This window comes from Diabrotica virgifera, chromosome 10 (assembly GCF_917563875.1).
Source record: "Diabrotica virgifera virgifera chromosome 10, PGI_DIABVI_V3a".
Lineage (NCBI taxonomy): Eukaryota > Metazoa > Arthropoda > Insecta > Coleoptera > Chrysomelidae > Diabrotica > Diabrotica virgifera.
This window is the reverse complement of record NC_065452.1, coordinates 112,499,885-112,521,647: the sequence shown is the minus strand read 5'-3', so window position 1 is coordinate 112,521,647 and position 21,763 is coordinate 112,499,885. Positions and strand designations below refer to the sequence as shown.

The 21,763-nt window shown below is 35.4% G+C and overlaps 1 protein-coding gene across 1 annotated transcript in view; it reads right to left on the bottom strand.

The window, feature by feature from the left end:
* Positions 1-21,763, bottom strand: part of LOC114339159 (cytosolic carboxypeptidase 6) — a 94,014-nt gene that overhangs the window by 61,367 nt on the left and 10,884 nt on the right. The window contains exons 3-4 of the mRNA XM_050663087.1: positions 10,405-10,804; positions 2,425-2,650 (exon numbers count right to left, since the gene is read on the bottom strand). Of these exons, the coding sequence (XP_050519044.1) occupies positions 2,425-2,650; positions 10,405-10,804 (626 nt within the window). The remainder of the gene's footprint in view (positions 1-2,424; positions 2,651-10,404; positions 10,805-21,763) is intronic.

The window sequence follows — 21,763 nt, the reverse complement described above, 5'->3', positions numbered from 1 at the left end:
AAGTGTGAGGCAGGGTTTTCGACACTGGTTTTCCTCAAAAGTAAATATAGGAACCGTATAGATGTCCCACCTGAGGATAAAATTAACATCTTTTCCTCCAAGCGTAAAGTTTTTGTTTTTACTTAGCCAGAAACAACTGCATAGGTAGGTACTTCCGATTAATAAAGTAGTTGATTTTTAATTTGTTTTATTACATTTTTGTTTTAAGTAATGATTCGTTATTAAGTAAAATATATAAAAACTTTAATAAATATTTAAATATGTTTTTACACACACACACACACACACACACACACACACACACACACACACACACACACACACACACACACACACACACACACACACACACACACACACACACACACACACACACACACACACACACACACACACACACACACACACACACACACACACACACACACACACACACACACACACACACACACACACACACACACACACACACACACACACACACACACACACACACACACACACACACACACACACACACACACACACACACACACACACACACACACACACACACACACACACACACACACACACACACACACACACACACACACACACACACACACACACACACACACACACACACACACACACACACACACACACACACACACACACACACACACACACACACACACACACACACACACACACACACACACACACACACACACACACACACACACACACACACACACACACACACACACACACACACACACACACACACACACACACACACACACACACACACACACACACACACACACACACACACACACACACACACACACACACACACACACACACACACACACACACACACACACACACACACACACACACACACACACACACACACACACACACACACACACACACACACACACACACACACACACACACACACACACACACACACACACACACACACACACACACACACACACACACACACACACACACACACACACACACACACACACACACACACACACACACACACACACACACACACACACACACACACACACACACACACACACACACACACACACACACACACACACACACACACACACACACACACACACACACACACACACACACACACACACACACACACACACACACACACACACACACACACACACACACACACACACACACACACACACACACACACACACACACACACACACACACACACACACACACACACACACACACACACACACACACACACACACACACACACACACACACACACACACACACACACACACACACACACACACACACACACACACACACACACACACACACACACACACACACACACACACACACACACACACACACACACACACACACACACACACACACACACACACACACACACACACACACACACACACACACACACACACACACACACACACGCACGCACGCACGCACGCACGCACGCACGCACGCACGCACGCACGCACGCACGCACGCACGCACGCACACGCACACCCACACACAAGCACTCGCACACGCGCACGCACACGCACTCGCACTCGCACTTGGATACAATTTTATTCCTTAAGTGCTTTCACCATAAATATCACCCTGTATTATTCATAATACACCCTGCATGATATGGCCCATTGAAATCAGGTTGTTAGGCAGCTTTTAAAAATAAAAAATACATAGGGTGTTCCATTAAAAATAAAGCTTATGGACTATGCTAGATTTGCCTGTATCACCTTGTACATTCAAATTTAGGTTTGAAAAGTGCACATTTTTATTTAAAAATCGACAGGTCTCAGCGTTTTTTATAATTTTTTAAAACAAGGACACAAATAATTTTATTCCATAAGTGCCTTCCACCCTATATATTGCATGTGGTATTTTTGAAAATGTAGTTGAATGACCTTTAAAATGAGGTATCACTCCACCCCCCTTTGTAGACCAAAACCGGTCTACAAAATGATGTCACTCTCACAAATAAATTTGACGTGGTTTTGCATATTTTTAGATTTTCTTTAGTACAGTGTGTCAATTTTCAAATTGACACACTATACAGTGATGAGCGCGCTAATAACCGGCAAAATAGCGCAAAAGATGGAGAACATATTTAATTGTGAGATAAAAAGAAATAAAACTAGTAGAGGTGTTAAAAAAATTAGTGATAGTAACATATACATTGACATGATATTGATTGTTTCCCACCTTTAAACGTATCAGATAAGTATGTCAACTAAAACAGTCACTGTGACAGTGGCATTTCTCAAACTCGTCCGATACGTCTAAGTATAGTTATAGTATGCTATAACCCTTCTGAACACAATATACAAAATATATAAAATGGAATTATATAAAAAATCATTATTTTACCACAGTGTTTTCCAGAAGTTCTCTTTTAAAATTCTCCGTAAGATAAGCTGCTTTCTTCTCTAATATATTTAAAAAAGTTTGAAGTTTCGTATAACTATACGGTGGAGCCAAACAGAATTGGAAGACGTCATCCTCTTTATCAAAACCAAATGAAAAGCTAAGTACGTAGTGTCCATGATGAAGAGCCGATTTGTGATAAAATACATACTGCTTTGGTATACGTTGCCTAAAATATATTTATTTACTTTAAAATTTAAAAAGGAAATTCCAGTAGATGGCTATATATTATCATAGTTATAAAAAAATTACTATGAAGTTAACACGTCTAATGTAAAATGGTATTAAAAAATTTTAATCAAATTTTTCAAAAAATATCATCATCATTCTCTTTGCCTTATCCCTATGCAGGGTCGGCTTCCCTAATTGCATTTCTCCACACAATTCTATCTTGGGTCATATCAATATTAATCCCCTTACCAACATGTCCTGCCTAATCGTTTCCCCCAGGTCCTTTTTGGTCTTCTGCTCCTACTCCTTCCAGGAATCTGTACTTCAGCAATTCTTCGTATTGGGTGATTAACGTCTCGACGTTGAATGTGACCAAACCATCTTAACCTATGCTCTCTCATTTTGGCATCAATTGGTGCCACACCTAGACTTCCTCTAATATACTCATTTTTAATTTTATCCTTTTTTGTCACTCCACTCATCCATCTAAGCATTCTCATTTCCGCTACATGCATTCGTTGTTCTTCTTTCTTTTTCATTGCCCAACATTCAGTTCCGTACATCATAGCCGTTCTTATGGCTGTTTTATAAAATTTTTCCTTCAGCTTTATTGGAATTTTTTTGTCACACAACACACCACTAGCTTCCTTCCACTTCATCCATCCAGCCCTAATTCTACTGCATCCATCTCCATCTATTTTTCCATTACTCTGTAATACCGATCCTAGGTACTTAAAACTATTGCTTTTCGCAATCATTTCACCATCCACTGATACCATTTTATTTGTAATAACTCAGTAGTAGTTTATTTGTAGTAACTTAATAATCTTTAAATGAACATTCCAAATACTCTGTTTTTTTCCTACTAAGTTTTAAACCTTTTTTCTCCAGAGCTTGTATCCACTGTTCCAGTTTTTGTTATAAGTCTCTTTCACTATTTCCTACTAACACTACATCATCAACATACAGTAAGCACCATGGAATGTCATCTTGCAGCTTCGCCGTTATCTGTTCCAACACTAATGAGAATCAATACGGACTAAGCACTGAGCCTTGGTGCAATCCTACTTTTACATGAAGTTTATCAGTCGCTCCCACACCTGTCCTAACACTAGTCGTTACTCCCTCATACATATCTCTCTCACAATCACAATTTTTACATATTCACCAGGGACTCCTTTCTGATTGAGTGCCCACCACAGAATTTCTCGAGGAACTCTATCATATGCTTTCTCAAGATCAATGAATACCATATGAACGTTTGTTTCTTTATTCCTGTATTTTTCCATCAACTGTCTTATAATGAAAATTGCATCTGTTGTTGATCTGCCTTGCATAAAGCCAAATTGAATATCGGATATTTTGGTATCTTCAGGTATCTGTCTATCAATTACTCTCTCCCATATTTTCATGGTGTGACTAAGTAGTTTTATAGCCCTATAGTTTGTACATTGTACATTGTTGCATATCTCCCTTGTTTTTGTAAACTGGTACTAATATACTGCTTCTCCATTCGTCTGGCATTTGTCCAACTTCCATAATTCTATTAAATAATCCTGTTAGCCAATTTGTTCCTGTCTCTCCCAATACTCTCCATATTCCCCAAGAATATCATCTGGTCCGACTGCTTTCCCTTTCTTTATTTTTTGAAGCGCTTGAGCCACTTCCTCGTTTGTTATTTTGGTGACCATTGCTGTTACTGTCTCCGTTAACTCCACAGGCTGTCTGTCAAATTTTTCATTTAATAAACTGTCAAAGTACTTTCTCCATCTCTTTTTGACATTTTTTTCATGAATTAGTATTTTATGATTTACATCTCGGATACATCTAATCTGATTAAAATCTTTTGCTTTCTTTGCTCTCTGTTTGGCTATTTTATATAAAATCTCTGTTTCGCCTTCCCTGGTATCAAGTTGATCGTATAGGTCTGAATACGCTTCTGCTTTAGCTTTTCCTACTGCTACTATCACTTCCTTTTTGGCGACCATATGGTTTTTGAATATCTGTGTCCGATCTATTTTCTTGCCATTTTTTATCAAAAATTATTATTTTTCAAATATATCCAAAATGGATTTATAAATTCAGAACGTTTTCAGTCATGTCACACCATCCTCAGAGGAAAATGCTTATACATCTAGTAAATAAAGTTTATCACTGAGAATGGACCGATATAGGACTGAAAACCTTCTGGATTTAAAATCCATTTTGGATATTTTCAAATTTTTTAATACAATTTTATACTATTTTACATTAGAATAGAACAACATTGTCAACCACGAAAGTCAGGTGGTCATGTCAGAGCGTGTGTAGACCTTTTTATACAAATTATGTTTAGAAAAAATGTAAGTAAAATAATAATTTTAGATATACTATTTAGCATATTGGTAATCCGTTGTTTATTTCGTCCTTTCTATATTCATTAATATACAAATGCACAAGTTTAAAATTATAAATAATAAAAAAACAAAAATGAATAACCATTTTCAATTTCGTTGCAACACGAAACTACAGCCGCATCATTATTCCAGTTCAATCAGAGAGTGTAGCAAGCAACTAGGACAAACCCCGGCGTGCAGTCACGGATTGCAACGAACGAAATGGCAGGGATGCCCTAGCGGCAACTGCTAGCAAAAAACTAAGTTTTCAATCTAATAGCACATAAAACAACATCCAAAAATGTTACTCTACATCCTACCAGATTGAAAACAATGGGAACCTTCTCTGGTAACACCTTCGAGGCTTCCACAATTTGCAAGCCATAACGGATGCTGAGACTAAGGAAGATGAGGGAATTTTACAATTTATAATTCACGTCCCATCTGCTTAGCGCGGTAAAGTTCCGAAGAGAATGGTTCCCTTCGTACTCTAATCAGAGTAAACATGTAAATCAAAAATGAATAACCATTTTCAATTTCGTTGCAACACGAAACTACAGCCGCATCATTATTCCAGTTCAATCAGAGAGTGCAGCAAGCACCTTTACCGGTTTCGAATCTTATGGCTTGCAAATTAGTCCTTAGTCCTTAGTCTCAGCATCCGTTATGGCTTGCAAATTGTAGAAGCCTCGAAGGTGTTACCAGAGAAGGTTCCCATTGTTTTCAATCTGGTAGGATGTAGAGTAACATTTTTGGATGTTGTTTTATGTGCTATCAGATTGAAAACTTAGTTTTTTGCTAGCAGTTGCCGCTAGGGCATCCCTGCCATTTCGTTCGTTGCAATCCATGACTGCACGCCGGGGTTTGTCCTAGTTGGGTCAGAGAGAGCATGTGCCTCCTGATGAGAGACTAATAAGTTTCGAAACCGGTAGAGGTGCATGCTGCACTCTCTGATTGAACTGGAATAATGATGCGGCTGTAGTTTCGTGTTGCAACGAAATTGAAAATGGTTATTCATTTTTGATTTACATGTTTACTCTGATTGGAGTACTAGGAGTACGAATGGAACCATTCTCGTTGGAACTTTACCGCTCTGAGCAGATGGGACGTGAATTATAAATTGTAAAATTCCCTCATCTTCTTTTGTCTCAGCATCCGTTATGGCTGGCAAATTGTAGAAGCCTCGGAGGTGTTACCAGAGAAAGTTCCCATTGTTTTCAATCTGGTAGGATGTGGAGTAACATTTTTGGATGTTGTTTTATGTGCTATTAGATTGAAAACTTAGTTAAAAAAAATTTCCTTACACTAAAAAATATATTGGTATGCGGAATAAAAAATTTTACTAAGGCTGCAATAAAAAAAAATGCAAAAAATGCGCTAGGCAGTTGGCTAATAATGTTTTGTCATATAGTTTGGTCGGGACGTGTGTAGGCGTTTTAAAGGATATACACTGACGGGCAAAAAATTTAGGTCACTAGATGAATTATACACGTTTGATGTCTCGAATTTCCTAAACCTGTTGTCCGATTTGAGTGATTTTTGAAGTGAAAACTTCTTTAGGGACGTTGTGCGATTTTTGGATAGGCGAAAAAGCATTTAATTGGCGACCGTCATCGGGACCGTCATCGCGATCGTCTTTGCGACCTGCATCGCTTATGCTATATATGTATATATATATATATATATATATATATATATATATATATATATATTAATTAAACGAAAAGATTTCTCTGGTATACAGAAGAAATCTTTTCCGTAGCGGACGCGAAAATGTAAATTTCAAAGTCTTCATAAAAGACGATGAACGACTCTTTGTGTCACAGATTTGTCTACAAAGCCACGTTATTCGCTACACATTCGTCAATAACGGAGAAGAACCGTGATATGAAAGGAAACGGCAATTGCATTTTATTTCACTTCGACCACCACCGATATTCTACACGACGTGTTTCGAGCTCATGTCAAGCTCTCGTCAGGAACATCTAGGTGGATGGTCGAGGTGTAAGAAAATGCTTTTGGCCTTTCTGGTAATAATAAAATAACCAGACTTCAGTACACTTGGTACGACATCTATATTAATTAAACGAAAAGATTTCTCTGGTATACAGAAGAAATCTTTTCCGTAGCGGACGCGAAAATGTAAATTTCAAAGTCTTCATAAAAGACGATGAACGACAAAAGACACCTCTTTGTGTCACAGATTTGTCTACAAAGCCACGTTATTCGCTACACATTCGTCAATAACGGAGAAGAACCGTGATATGAAAGGAAACGGCAATTGCATTTTATTTCACTTCGACCACCACCGATATTCTACACGACGTGTTTCGAGCTCATGTCAAGCTCTCGTCAGGAACATCTAGGTGGATGGTCGAGGTGTAAGAAAATGCTTTTGGCCTTTCTGGTAATAATAAAATAACCAGACTTCAGTACACTTGGTACGACATCTATATTAATTAAACGAAAAGATTTCTCTGGTATACAGAAGAAATCTTTTCCGTAGCGGACGCGAAAATGTAAATTTCAAAGTCTTCATAAAAGACGATGAAACGAATAACGTGGCTTTGTAGACAAATCTGTGACACAAAGAGGTGTCTTTTGTCGTTCATCGTCTTTTATGAAGACTTTGAAATTTACATTTTCGCGTCCGCTACGGAAAAGATTTCTTCTGTATACCAGAGAAATCTTTTCGTTTAATTAATATAGATGTCGTACCAAGTGTACTGAAGTCTGGTTATTTTATTATTACCAGAAAGGCCAAAAGCATTTTCTTACACCTCGACCATCCACCTAGATGTTCCTGACGAGAGCTTGACATGAGCTCGAAACACGTCGTGTAGAATATCGGTGGTGGTCGAAGTGAAATAAAATGCAATTGCCGTTTCCTTTCATATATACATATATATATATATATATATATATTTATATATATATATATATATATATATATATATATATATATATATATATATATATATATATATATATATATATATATATTATGTGTATGTATACATAAATTGGGTAGAGGCAATTAAATTTAAAATATTTGTAAAACCTATTTTAGGATAGGGAAAAAGGATTGATTTCGCGACCGTCATGGCGTCGGCGAAATAAATTTTGTACATATTCTATATTATGAGTATGTATACATAAATTGTATAAAAGTATTTAAATTTAAAATAAATGTAAAATCTATTTTGGGATGCGGAAAAAATATTGATTTCACGACCGTTATCGCTTCGACTAAATAAATTTTGTACGTGTATTATTATAATGTACGTATAATAATACTAATATTATTGAAGTGAAAACTTCTTTAGGGACGTTGTGCACTTTTTAGATGTGGAAAAATATTGAATTGGCGACCGTCATCGCCTTGGCGAAGTAAATTTTTGCAGTGAAAACTTTTTTAGGGACGTTGTGCACTTTTTAGATGGGGAAAAAGTGTTAATTAGCGATCGCCATTGCTTCTGCGAAATAAATTTTTGAAGTGAAAACTTCTTTAGGGACGTTTTGCACTTTTTCGATGGGAAAAAAGTATTAAATTAGCGACCGTCATTGCTTCGACGAAATAAATTTTTGAAGTGAAATCTTCTTTATGGATTTTGTGCCCTTTTTAGATGGAGAAAAATATTGAATTATCGACCGCCATCGCGACAGTCATTGCTTCGACGAGATAAATTTTTTAAATGAAAATTTCCTTAGGGACGTTGTGCACTTTTTGGATGGGAAAGAGGTATTGAATTAGCGACCGCTATTGCTTCGACGAAATACATTTTTGAAGTGAAAACTTCTTTAGGTACGTTGTGCCCTTTTTAGATGGAGAAAAAGTATTGAATTATCGACCGTCATGGCGACCGTCATTGCTTCGACGAAATAAATTTTTGAAGCGAAAACTTTTTTAGGGACATTATACACTTTTTAGATAGGGAATAAGTGTTGTATTAGCGACCGTCATCGCTTCGGCGAAATACATTTTTTCTACGAGCGTGCAAAAACGTCTACTTTCGCGCACGCGTTTTAGTTTAGAAATTTTTACTTTTCCGCACGCGTGTTAATTTAGATATGTTAATATGGCCTTAAAGTAATTATAATACATGCAATAAACTAATATTTAGATATTATTTACTAATTTATTTCAAACATATCTTATTGTGTTCATGTTTTAATGAAATTAACGCGACAATTCGATGAAATAAAATTATTTTGACATAATATTCGAAAGTCAAATCAGTAGACAATAACAGTGGTTTTGAATCGTCGTCATGGAAACCAAGATCGTCGTAAAGCTAACCAATTATGCTGAAAGTTTGGTTTTGACAACCTTGTCAAAGAATTAATTTGTGTATGTATTTTCATATTAGCTAAATTAATTGATTAAAATTTGGTAATTTTTTAAAGACTCGTAGAAAAAATATTGTTCCTAACGCTTGCAGAAAATCTCTTTTCCGCACTCGACTGCATGTCGAACTCCCGCTTCGCGTCGTTCGACAAACTGCAGTCGCGTGAGGAAAAGTATGACTTTCTGCACTTGTTAGGAAAATAACTATTTCAAATGAAATCTTCTTAGGGAGGTTTTGCACTTTTTAGATGGGGTTAAAGTATTAAATTAGCGACCGTCATTGTTTGACGAAATAAATTTGTAAAGTGAAAACTTCTGTAGGGATGTTGTGCACTTTTTATATAGGAAAAAAGTATTGAGTTTGCGACCGTCATCACTTTGCCGAAATAAATTTCGTACGTACATAATATATATTATGTGTATGTATACATAAATAGCATAGAACGTACGCAACGCTTATATAATATAGGTATAGCACTTCTTTTTGGATGTGGAAAAGCATTGAGCTTGTAATTTATATACTATAAAAAGTTTTCACTTCTGTCGGCACTCCCATGAGTGCTTTAAATTTTTTTTTAGTATGTTATAGCTTTATTATTTAAGAATCTTAATGTGTTAATATTGTTGCTAGACAGGTAAATGGCATTTTATAGTTGTTAAAGTACCTAACTTTTTTATTATCCAACATAAGCAAGTGAATCAAAGACGAAAATGTTAAAAATGTAGCCATAGGCTACAATTGAGTTTTAATTTAAATATTTTATCTATGCTATAATATTCCACAGAGTGTTCCGAACTTTAAGGAAAAACACAGTATGATTGTTACACCCGGTATAAAATGACATTTACCTGTCTAGCATCAATATTGCACATTGAAATTCTTAAATAATAAAGCTATAACATACTAAAAAAATCACTCAAATCGGACAACAGGTTTAGAAAATTCGAGGCATCAAACGTGTATAATTCATCTAGTGACCTAAATTTTTTGCCCGCCAGTGTATAATATTTAATAAGTTTCATACTTACCATTGTGGTCGGGTAGAAGATTTAACTAAAGGTGTCATATTTTCCATAAATAAATTCCTTTCTTTACTAATATTAACAATATTAAATAAAACTCTCTGAAAATATAAAGTTATTATTTGGCATGTAAAAGACATCAGTAAATTTTTCCTTGCCTGATCTTGTTTAACATTATCTACAGTAAAATTGAACCAGAATCTCAGTTTTGGACTACACGTATCAGGTCTTATAAACAAGTCATACTCATATTCGTTGATGAGATCTACTCGACCTAAATTTCCTGTTTCAAAGGATGCATCAAAACATAAATGTCCTTTTTTCGCTTTTCCCGAATGACCGGGAGGCCGCATTATAATTCTGCTTACATTTCCCATTCCTCCCTCTCCATCGCTGTCATCTGAATCTGGAAAAATAAATGGCATATTTTATCGTCTAGTAATACATTGTCTAGTAATACATCGCCTAGTAAAAGACCAGAAAAGACGTAAGGAAGTATAAAATAACGTAACTGAATGAAATACTACAAAACGAAACTCAATGAAATACTCGAAAGGCATACGACACCAGAAGAAGAAGAAAAGCGAAGGTAGATATATAATTACAAAACTAATTAATGACGAAAATGAGGAAATTACAGAAATTCAGAAAATAACTATCATGATAGAAAACTACTACTGAACAATGTATTATGAATCAAAAGCAAAACCACTACCAGGTAGAGGCGAAGAACACCGAAAAATAATAAAAAATGTCGGATCTGAAGATGCATATATCAGATATACCTACCAGAGGAAGGAATAAGAAACGCAATGAGAACAATAATAAATAAAAGCGCTCCAGGTGAAGACGGAATAGTATTGGAAATGATAATGTATGGTGGACAACACATCATAAAAATGCTGAAAATTATATTTAACAGATGTATAGGAATACAAGAATAAAAAACCGCTAAATGCCGTAAAAATGAGTGGCGCATACAATATTCCAGCTACAAAAGATCTGATATGAATATTACGTGGCGCGAAAATGTATTTTCATTTTGATGCAAAACAAAATTCTAGTTTTATTTTAAAATATTTTTTCATAATATTTGCCCAAATTTGAAATAAAACGCGCCACAAAAGAGTAACTTTGATACACTTTGAATTTTGAAACTCTTTTGTGGCGCGTTTACTTCAAATTTATCAAATATTATAAAAAATCTTTTAAAATAAAACTAGAATTTTGTTTTGCATCAAAATGAAAATACATTTTCGCGCCACGTAATATTCATATCAATCTTTTGTAGCTGGAATATTATATACGCCACTCATTTTTACGGCGTTTAGCGGATTTTTATTCTTGTATCAGGAGTTTTTCAAAGTTATTTATAAATTAAATGTATAAAGTTGAATGCAATGTTTCTCGATTACACGTTAAGCTTTATAAATGGTCGCCTTTGTCGCATTATCTTCCAAATGATCTAGTGTATATCGAATGTACACTAGATTTTTTTTCTATTCGAAATAGATTGAAAAAAATATTGGGATGGCCGGTAAATGAACTCGGATTGCCCGTTGCCAGATCAAATTAGCGTCGTAACCACTACAACTACATAAACCATTTAGGGAATAATCGTTAATTGGATTATACTTTTGTAGCTTAATAACTTCTAAACGGCTTAACCGGTTTTGTTCACTAAACATGAGTTTGAAACGTATTGACAAGTAGTATCTTATGCATCTAAAGTCAAGTATGAAAACTGAAGCTATTACAGGCATTATTGAGCTTGAAAAACCGTTTTTCACATAAGAAATAGATTTGATCATATTTATGAAGCCTATAACTTAATAATTCGAATTTTTCCGGATATAAGGTATACACCGTTAGATTCGTCTAGAGTCCTTCTACAAACGCTCAGTTATTGGCGTAATTCGTAAGTTGAAATTTTGAATAATTGTCGAAAAACCAAAATTTTCAAAGTTTAGTTTTTCAGTTTTTCGGCTATACTGAGCCGTGTGTATGTCTGATCCTGACAGCTTAGACACAATTTGAAAGCTTAACTCAACGCTATTGATTTGGTGTATTTACTGTTCTCCTGTCTCTTCTTGAACCGAAGATATACACCGCCAAAAAATATGCCGTTTTGTACCTACCAAGTCCTATAGCTGGCTTATAGGTAGTCAAAACTCACAAACTACACCGGTTCTGAATCGACCCTCACCCCCTCTTCAAACACAGAAAAAAAAATTCAGATCGGTTTAACTTTTCCACACACATACATACATACATACATACATACCCACAAACATTTTCCCTTTTTTAAATAAAAATTGACTTATAACTGTATAACCGATTTTCAAAATTAGACATGCGTTGGAAAGGTAATGATCGCTTCTATTAGAAGCCGCAAAGGTCGGAGTTAAATTTTCGAAGTTTTTGGGAGTTTTGTGGACGAGAACGAAAAACAGACCCTAAATAGGAAGGGCCGTAAAATCCACACCCTTGGACCAAAATGGATGGTTGACATATGAATGGGTGAGTCTTTTCCTGAACTTTAAGATGGGAGTTGGCCCAATTTTCAATTCAGTCAGATTTGGAAAATCGAAAAATTTCGTGTATATATAGTGTCGCGTGTAGGGGGTGTAGGTGTGCGCCACTGGCGAGAACTGCCGTTCTCTGGTAATGTGATGTACCCACAGCTTGGTTAAATGCTCTTATAATACTCATATTTAAAAAGGGAAATAAATATAAATTAGAAAACTATAGACCCATTAGCCTCTTATCAGTCTTGTATAAGCTGTTTGTGATAAGATAATTACACTGCGACTAACAACAAAACTGGATAGTTATCAGCCTCGGGAACAGGCAGGATTTAGAAAAGGTTATAGCATCATAGATCATATTTGAACTGCTGAGAGCAAAAGTGGTGTAAGTCAAAAAATCGAGTTCTCAGTAAATTGGTGTTTTGGGAGAAACTGTGTACACACGGGGGTTTTTGTGGAGTTTATTTTTTGTATGGCCAAAGGATTATATTATATTCATTTGTGCGAACAAAAAACAAATTCCATAGAAACCTTCTTGTGTACGGAGTTTCTAGTAAAGCGCTGGTTTGCTGAGAACTTAATTTTTTTGACTTACACCACTTTTGCTCTCAGCGGCTCATTTATACAAGTAATAAGAACACAAATCGAAAAATCAAACGAATACAACATAACACTCTGGAGAGCTATGGTAGATTACGAAAAGGCATTTGACTCAATAGAAATTTGGGCAATCCTTAATGCCTTAAGCAACAATTGATTGAGTTAATGACCGATATTCAAACATCATTAAGTATATATATGACAATGCAACCTCGCAAATAAAAACAGAAGCAAAAATAGAAAAGATAAAACTACAACCTATTTACTGTAGCTCTAGAAGATAATGTTTCGAACGTTGAAATGGGCAAATAAAGGAGTGACGATTGACGGTGAAAACTTAAACCATTTGAGATTTGCCGATGATTTTACGCTAATAGCAAAAGACAGAGAAGAATTGCAGGAAATGCTATTAGACCTAAATACCAAATCGATAGAAATAGGATTAAAAATAAATCTAGCAAAAACTAAATATCTAACCAACGAATCTCTAGATATAACTAAGAATACAACTGTGAACAATAATAATATAGAAAAGGTTGAGTCGTATGTATACTTAGGACAAGAATCGAACTGTCAAAGCTTAGCCTAAAGGCTGATTTAAATTGAAAATGATCCTTAGCACGGGCAGCATTTATTCGATTACAAACAGTATTTAAATCAAACTTACCAAATACTCTAAAGTAGGCAAAAACCTTCGATCAGTAGATACGTCTTGCCAGTTCTGACATATGGAACTGAAAATTGGGCTTTTAACAACAGCATAGTGCACAAACTTCAAGTGACTCAGAGAGCTATGGAGCGGAGAATGCTCAATATTAAGTTCAGTGATGGCAAATCCAATAAAGAGATAAGAATACGATCAAAAGTAACAGATGTGATCCAGAAGATTGCCATGTTAAAATGGAACTGGGCAGGACACATAGGAAGAATGAAAAACAACTGTTGGAAGAAGCTAATTCTCGAATGTGGACCAAGTGCAAGCAAAAGAAGTAGAGGCAGACCTCAAACAACCTGGATTGATGACATCAAGCGAATGGCCGGCGACGAATGGATGCAAAAAACAGTAAACAGATATGAATGGACACACCCAAGGGATGCTTACATCCGATGGATACATGGATGGAATAGCTGTTGATAATGATGATGAATACATAGTACAGTAGAACCTCGATAAGTCGGATTAATAGGGACCGCGGCCGATCCGGGTTATCGAAAATCCGGGTTAGCCGGAGAATATGGTAAAAATTAATAAAATACGGTACTCTTACAGATAAACTTCATTATATTTGCCAAAAAATGAAATACTTATGTTCAGTAAATCTAAATTACCTACAGTTATATACATTATTGTTTATTTCTTGGTAAAAAAACTCAGTCAAAGTGAAAGCATTTTTATTTTATGTGATAAAAATCGATCCGGGTTAGCCGGACTTCCGGGTTATCGGAAGCCGACTTATCGGGGTTCCCCTGTACTGGAATATCTCAATTTCGGTTACCAAAGTCCACTCAGAATCAAATGCAGAATCAGAGAATAGCTACAAGGAATCAAATCGACTTCATTCTAATAAAAATAGATTTACAAACTGTATCAACTCAGTTAAAATTTATGGGTGCTGACGTTCAGGTGCTGACAGGTGATCACAATCCCCTAGTAGCTGTATATATATATATATATATATATATATATATATATATATATATATATATATATATATATATATATATATATATAGTGGTAAACACCCCTTTAGGGGTTACGCCGCTTACGCTCTCTAGATCTATGGTTTGAGGTAGATCAGTCCTCATGTTCGTTATTTAATTTTCTCGGTTATTTTTCTCCACTCTTTTCTGTCTCTGGTTTTTTCTTTCCAATGTCGTATGCCCGCCTTGTTGAGATCACTTACTACTTCTTATAACCATGTAGATCTTGGTCTTCCACGTCTTCTTTTGCCAGCTGGTGTCCATTCCAATATTGAGAATATCGTCGTAGTTGATCCGGATCTCCATATGTGTCCTAGCCATTTTGCTCTTTGTTGTTTTATTTTACACACTATATCCTCCTTAATTTCTTCCAGTAGCTCAAGGTTCGTTCTTTGTCTAAATTCATTGTCACTTATTTTTATTGGTCCTAATATTGCTCTTAGTATTTTTCTTTCTTGTATTCTAAGGTTTTCCTCTTGTTTTTTTGTCATGCTAAGAGTTTCGGCTGCATACATCATCGTCGGTCGAATTATTGTTTTGTATACTTTCATTTTTGATTTCTTACGCAATAACTTATTTTTAAGTAATTTTTTATTTGCATGGAAGCTCTTATTTGCTGTAATAATCCTTTCTTTGATTTCGGTTTCTCTTTCTCCATTGTTTGTTATTAATATTCCTAAATATTTAAATTTTTCGACTTCTTCAAAAGTGTATTCTCCTACTCTAACCTTTCTCTTTTCAAAGTTTTTGTCAAATCTCATTATTTTGCTTTTTTCTTGGTTTATTTTTAATCCCATTACTTTTCCTTCTGTTACCATTTCGTTTAACATTCGTTCCATTGTTTTTCTATTTTTTTGTTATTAGCACAATATCATCAGCGTATGCTATTATTTGTCCTTCTCTCGTTCGGAGGGAGCCTTTGTTGATCTTCCTGACGATGTATTCTAGGGCAAGATTAAACAAAGTTGCTGATAATGAATCTCCTTGTCTCACACCTTTATTGATGACAAATTCTTCTGTGTCGCCTACTGGAGTTTTTATACTAACTACAGTTCTACTCAATGTCATTTGTATTAATCTTCTTAATTTATTTTGTATTCCCATTTCTTTCAGAGCTCCCATTAATTTTGATCTTTTTATTGTATGCTTGCTGAAAATCTATAAAAAGCAGTTCAATTTCTATTTTATATCCATGAGCTTTTTCCATAATTTGTTTAACCGTATGTATGGCATCTGTTGTAGACTTTCCCTTAACAAATCCGCATTGATAGTGTCCTATGATATTCGTGGTAGCTTCGGTCAGTCTTCGTTGTATTAAGGCGGACATTATTTTATATGCTGTGTTTAATAGCGTCAGTCCTCTGTAGTTATTACACATCTGTTGATCTCCTTTTTTTATGAATTGTGATAATGTGTCCTTTGTACCATTCTTCCGGCATTTTTTCTTCGTTCCATATGTCTTTTATTAAATTTTATAATTTATCTTTTAATTCTTCACCACCATATTTTATAAGCTCCATATTCATACAGTCCGATCCTGAAGCTTTACCATTACGGCTGCTATTAATAATTTCCTCAACTTCCTCTTTTGTTGGTATTTCTAGCTGGTTTCCTAACATCATTGTCTCTTCTTCTATGTTTTTATTTAGGTCTTGATCTTCTTGTTCTGTTAATAATTCTTTAAAATAGTTAGTCCAAATTTCTTTATACTCTTCATCGTTTTCTGATACTTTTCCATTTTTATCTTTTATGCCTGTTATCTTTCCTTTAAAGGTTTTGTTCTGCTCACTAATTTTCTTATAGAATTCTTTTGTGTTTCTGTTCTTACTTTCTTTTTCTATTTCTTTTATCTTATCATCCAACCAGTCACGTCTAATTTTCCTTATTTTTTTCTTACATTCATGTCTTATTCTATTGCATTCTTCCCTATAATCCTGTCTATTTGTTCTTATCCACATTTGTCTCATTTCTACTTTCTTTTTTAGCATGTTATGGCATTCTTTGTTGTACCATTCTTGTCTATTTTTGTTTCTTTTTATCCCTATGTGTACATCCGCTGTTTCATTTATACATTCTTTTATATTTCTCCAATCTGTTTCTATATCCTTTGTAGGTTTAGATTGTTCCTTCAGTTTTTTGTTCATGTCATCAGCATACCTTATGTCTGGAGCATTCAGTTTTTCTACATGCCATTTATTTTTTGTTGTCGGGTTTTTTAGAGTTCTTTTGACATTTTGTCTTACCTTTGCAGTCACCATAAAATGGTCTGTGTCTGCATGTGCACCTCTACCTCTGTAGGTTCTCACGTCTGTTACCGATGTTTGCTTCCTTCTTGTAATCAGTATATGGTCTATTTGTAACAATGTTTTTGGTCTGGGGAAATCCACGTCACTTTATGGTATTGTGGCTCTAACCCAATTAAAATTAATAAAGTTGATACTTCTGGACACCCTGTATAAAAATAAATTCGACGTAACTTACGAGAAGCAAAGAGTCAACATCTAGCCAAACAGTGTCATCAAATTGAAGAACTCGAAAATAGATCCGATACGTTTGACATGTATAAAATAGTGAAAAAGCGGCCAGTATTTTCAATAAGAGACAAACCGCACTACTAAATTATGAACATGGTAAAGTAATGTTAATTTGAAGTAGAGAACAAACTAAAAGAATGGAAAAATGACATTACGAACCTATTCGAAGACGATAGGATTAGTTCATTTCCAGATATTACTCACTGCGACGGACCCCTAATAACACGCTCCTGAGGTAATCTCTCTCTCTCTCTCTCTCTCCCTCGTTCCATCCCTCCTTGTGAAGTATTGGGCACATATGCGTTTCTTGGCCAAAAGTGTAAGATTGCTGTCTGGCCGGGACAGCGCATCTTCTTTTGTTTTTATCGTCTGGATAAATTGTGAACTAATTCCCTCCACTCTCTTCTATCTTTTGCTCTCTTTTTGACTTCGCCCCATCTTAGTCCAATTTTTTCGTGTTCTCTCGTTGTTGTTCTTTTCCAGCTGTTGTCTGGTCTGCCCTTCTTTTGTTTTCCCCTCTGGTTGGTATTCAAGCGCTTGTCATGCTATGCTGCTTTGGCCTTTCCTCAAAGTGTGGCCGATCCATTTCCATTTTTATTCCTTGACTGTAGTAGATATGTTAGTTTGCTTTGTCCTTTCCCATAGTTCTGTATTAGTTATTTTGTTTGGCCAGTATATTTTCAGGATTTTTCTTAGAGATTTGTTTACAAATGTTTGTAGGTTTTTAGTTGTATTTTCGACCTGTTTCCATGTTTCTGCTCCATAGGGCAGTATACTTTTAATGCAACTATTAAAGATTTTAATTTTTGTTGTTTCTGATATTTCGTTTGTTTGTCAAATTCTATTTAAAACGTTGAATGCGTGTTGCGCCTGTGTTATTCTCGTCTGTATATCCTTTTTACACCCCCACTCCTTTCCATGACAGATCCCAGATATGTGAGCTTGTCTACCTCTTCTACTTCTTTACTGTTTATCATTATTTTATTATTTGGATGGTTATTATTTTTTAGAAGTTTAGTTTTTTCTGTGTTTATTCGAAGTCCGATTTGTGTCGGAGTACTGTGCCAATTTGTCAATTTTTGCTTGAATAAATGTGATTTCGGTGTTCAGTTATCAGGCAGATGTCATCTGCAAATTCGAGATCTTCTAACTGTTTGAAAAGGTTCCACCTGATGCCTGTTCGATCGTCGATTACTTTTCTCATTACCCAATCTATCATAATAAGGAATAGGGTAGGGGATAGTACACAACCCTGTTTGACTCCACTTTCTATGGATATTTCTTCTGTTACTTCACCTGAATATTCTAGTTTGGCTTTGTATCCTTCGTAGAAGAGTTTAATAAAGTTTATGATTTTTAGTGGTATCCCATATAATCTAAGGATTTTCCACATCTGTGCCCTATTTTGACACGGTCAAAGGCCTTTTCGAAGTCGATAAAACTCACATCTATATCTTTATTCCATTAATTTGTTTGTTCCAAGATAATTCTAAGGGTGCAAATGTGATCAATAGTGGAATGGTTGGAACGGAAGCCTGCTTGGTTGTTTCTCAGTTTTGTATCTAGTTCCGGCTTCAATCTTTCCAATATGATTTTGGTCAGCACTTTGGATGTGGCACTTAGTAGTGTTATTGCACGCCAATTGTTGCATTTGCTCAGGTCTACTTTTTTGGGTATTTTTATAATCAATCCCTCTTTAAACTCCTTTGGCAATTCTTCGTCCGTCCATATTTTATTCAAGATGTATGTAACATCTTTACTGACTGCTGGGTGTTTGCTTTTATTATGTCAATGGGTATATTGTCGATTCCTGCGGCTTTGCCATTTTTTAGTAGCTTTAGGGTGTTTTTAATTTTATCCCTTGTAATTTCTCCAATATTCACTTCTAGCTCTGGTGATTCTACTTCATTTTCTATGATTTGAGTTATTTCATGCTTAGCATATATCTATTCGAAGTATTCCTTCCATCTTTGTATTATTTTTTTCTCATTTTTTATTCTATTTCCTTGTTTATCCTTTACTTTTCGTATATTTCGTTGTGCTTTTCCTGTTAAGTTTCGTATGATTGTATATTGTGTTCGTAAGTCGTTTTCTTTCGCTGCTTCTTCTGATATATTTAGCATCTCATTTATATAGTTTCTTTTATCTTTTCTGGCTTGTTTTTTTACTTCTGCGTTTTTTGCCTTGTATTTCCTTTCAAGTGCCCTCTCTTCTTCTGATCCTTCCTTTTGTAGAATTTCTTCTTTGATTTTTTTTCTTCCTTCTATCAGTAGTAGAGTATCTTTGGTAATCCATTTTTTATTTTGTCTTCTTTTTAATCCGATTGTTTCTTTTGCTGTATTCATCATCACTTCTTTAAAATATTTCCATGTTTCTTCGACTGACTCTCCATTTTGTTGTGATACTGTTCGGTTAATTGCCAGTTTCTCACTGAATTTATTTCTTATACATTCTTGTTTTAGGGCATCAACGTTGTTTGTTCCTTCTGCTGCTTTTTTGGTTTTTATCTCTGGCTAATTTCATTTTTAGTCTCGCCTTGATTAGCATGTGGTCTGATCCCACATCAGCACCTCTTAAGCTCCTGACATCTTGCAGCTATCTTCTCCTTTTATATTCAAATATTATGTGGTCTATTTGGTGCTTGTATCTCCCTCCTGGCGATTTCCATGTTTCCTTATGTATCCTCTTATATTTAAAGATACTTCCGCCTATTAAAAGTTCATTTTGCTCACAAAATTCGACTAATCGATTTAGATTGTCGTTTCTCTCTCCGATTCCCTCCTTTTCCATCACATGTTCATGTCTTTTATTATCATTTCCTATTTTTGCATTAAAGTCTCCGATTACTATTTTTATATCTCTTCTATATTTATTGTTAATCCTATGAAACGTTGTTTGTAGTTGCTCGTAAAATTCTTCCTTCTCATTTTCGTCGTTTTTATTTGTGGGAGCATATACATTTATTACTATTATGTTATAATATCTTGCCTTCAGTCTCGCCCAAATAATCCTTTCTGACACTGGTTCCCACTCTACTAGAGCCTTTCTCCCCTTTTGGGCTAGCAGTATTGCCACTCCCTTTTCGTGTTTGTCATTTACATCCGTGTTTCCAGAACATATTGTGACAATAATATAATTTTATCGTCTAGAGTACGCCAATGAATTTAGTAAAACACGTTTTTGTACTGTTTCGAACGATATAAAAATCGGATCGAAAAGCCTAGTTGATTATTATTCTTGGAGCGTTGATCGAAGAATGATAGACAACAGCTAGGTACAAGAGGTGAGTATATGTAGGTAGTAGGTCATAGAGTAGGTAGTAGTAGGTAGTGAGCTGAGCGAATCCGACAGTTTTCTTCTTACCTATCCTTTTACCTATCCTTATATGAGCGGTGATCTTATATCCTTTATATGTCTTTCCAATCCGGCGAGGTGAGCGGGATCTCCTTTCTCCCTTTCCTTATACATTCATGTCGTATTAATAAAAGCAATTCCTATTTCGCGCGATCGTCAGAATCATTCATTCATGTACAAAAATATCGTCACATCGGCCCGAACAATAAGCTCGATGCTTATTATTAAATTATAAATATCTTTTATTAACGAACTTAATGAGTCATTAAGGCTAATTATCGTATCTTCTGTTTATTTTGATTCCGAATAAATTTTAAAAAGCGAACTCCTTTTCTTCGACTGATAGTTACCTGGAGCAACGAAACGCAACGACCGCGTTACATTGGCGCCCGAGCAGATCTTTTAAAAGGGTTTAAGACATTTAAACGGATTGTACGAATTTATATTAAAATATGGCGGAATCAGACGGCACGATGGGTTTAGAAATAGCGGATGAGACGGTAGGCTGGATATATAAACTAAAGAAAGAGGAATTAATCAACGTTTTTGGCAGAATTTAACTTAGATACGACAGGTAAATTAGACGAACTTCGATCAAGAATGGTCTTACACTTACGCTCAAAAAAGATCGGCACAGTTACCAATATC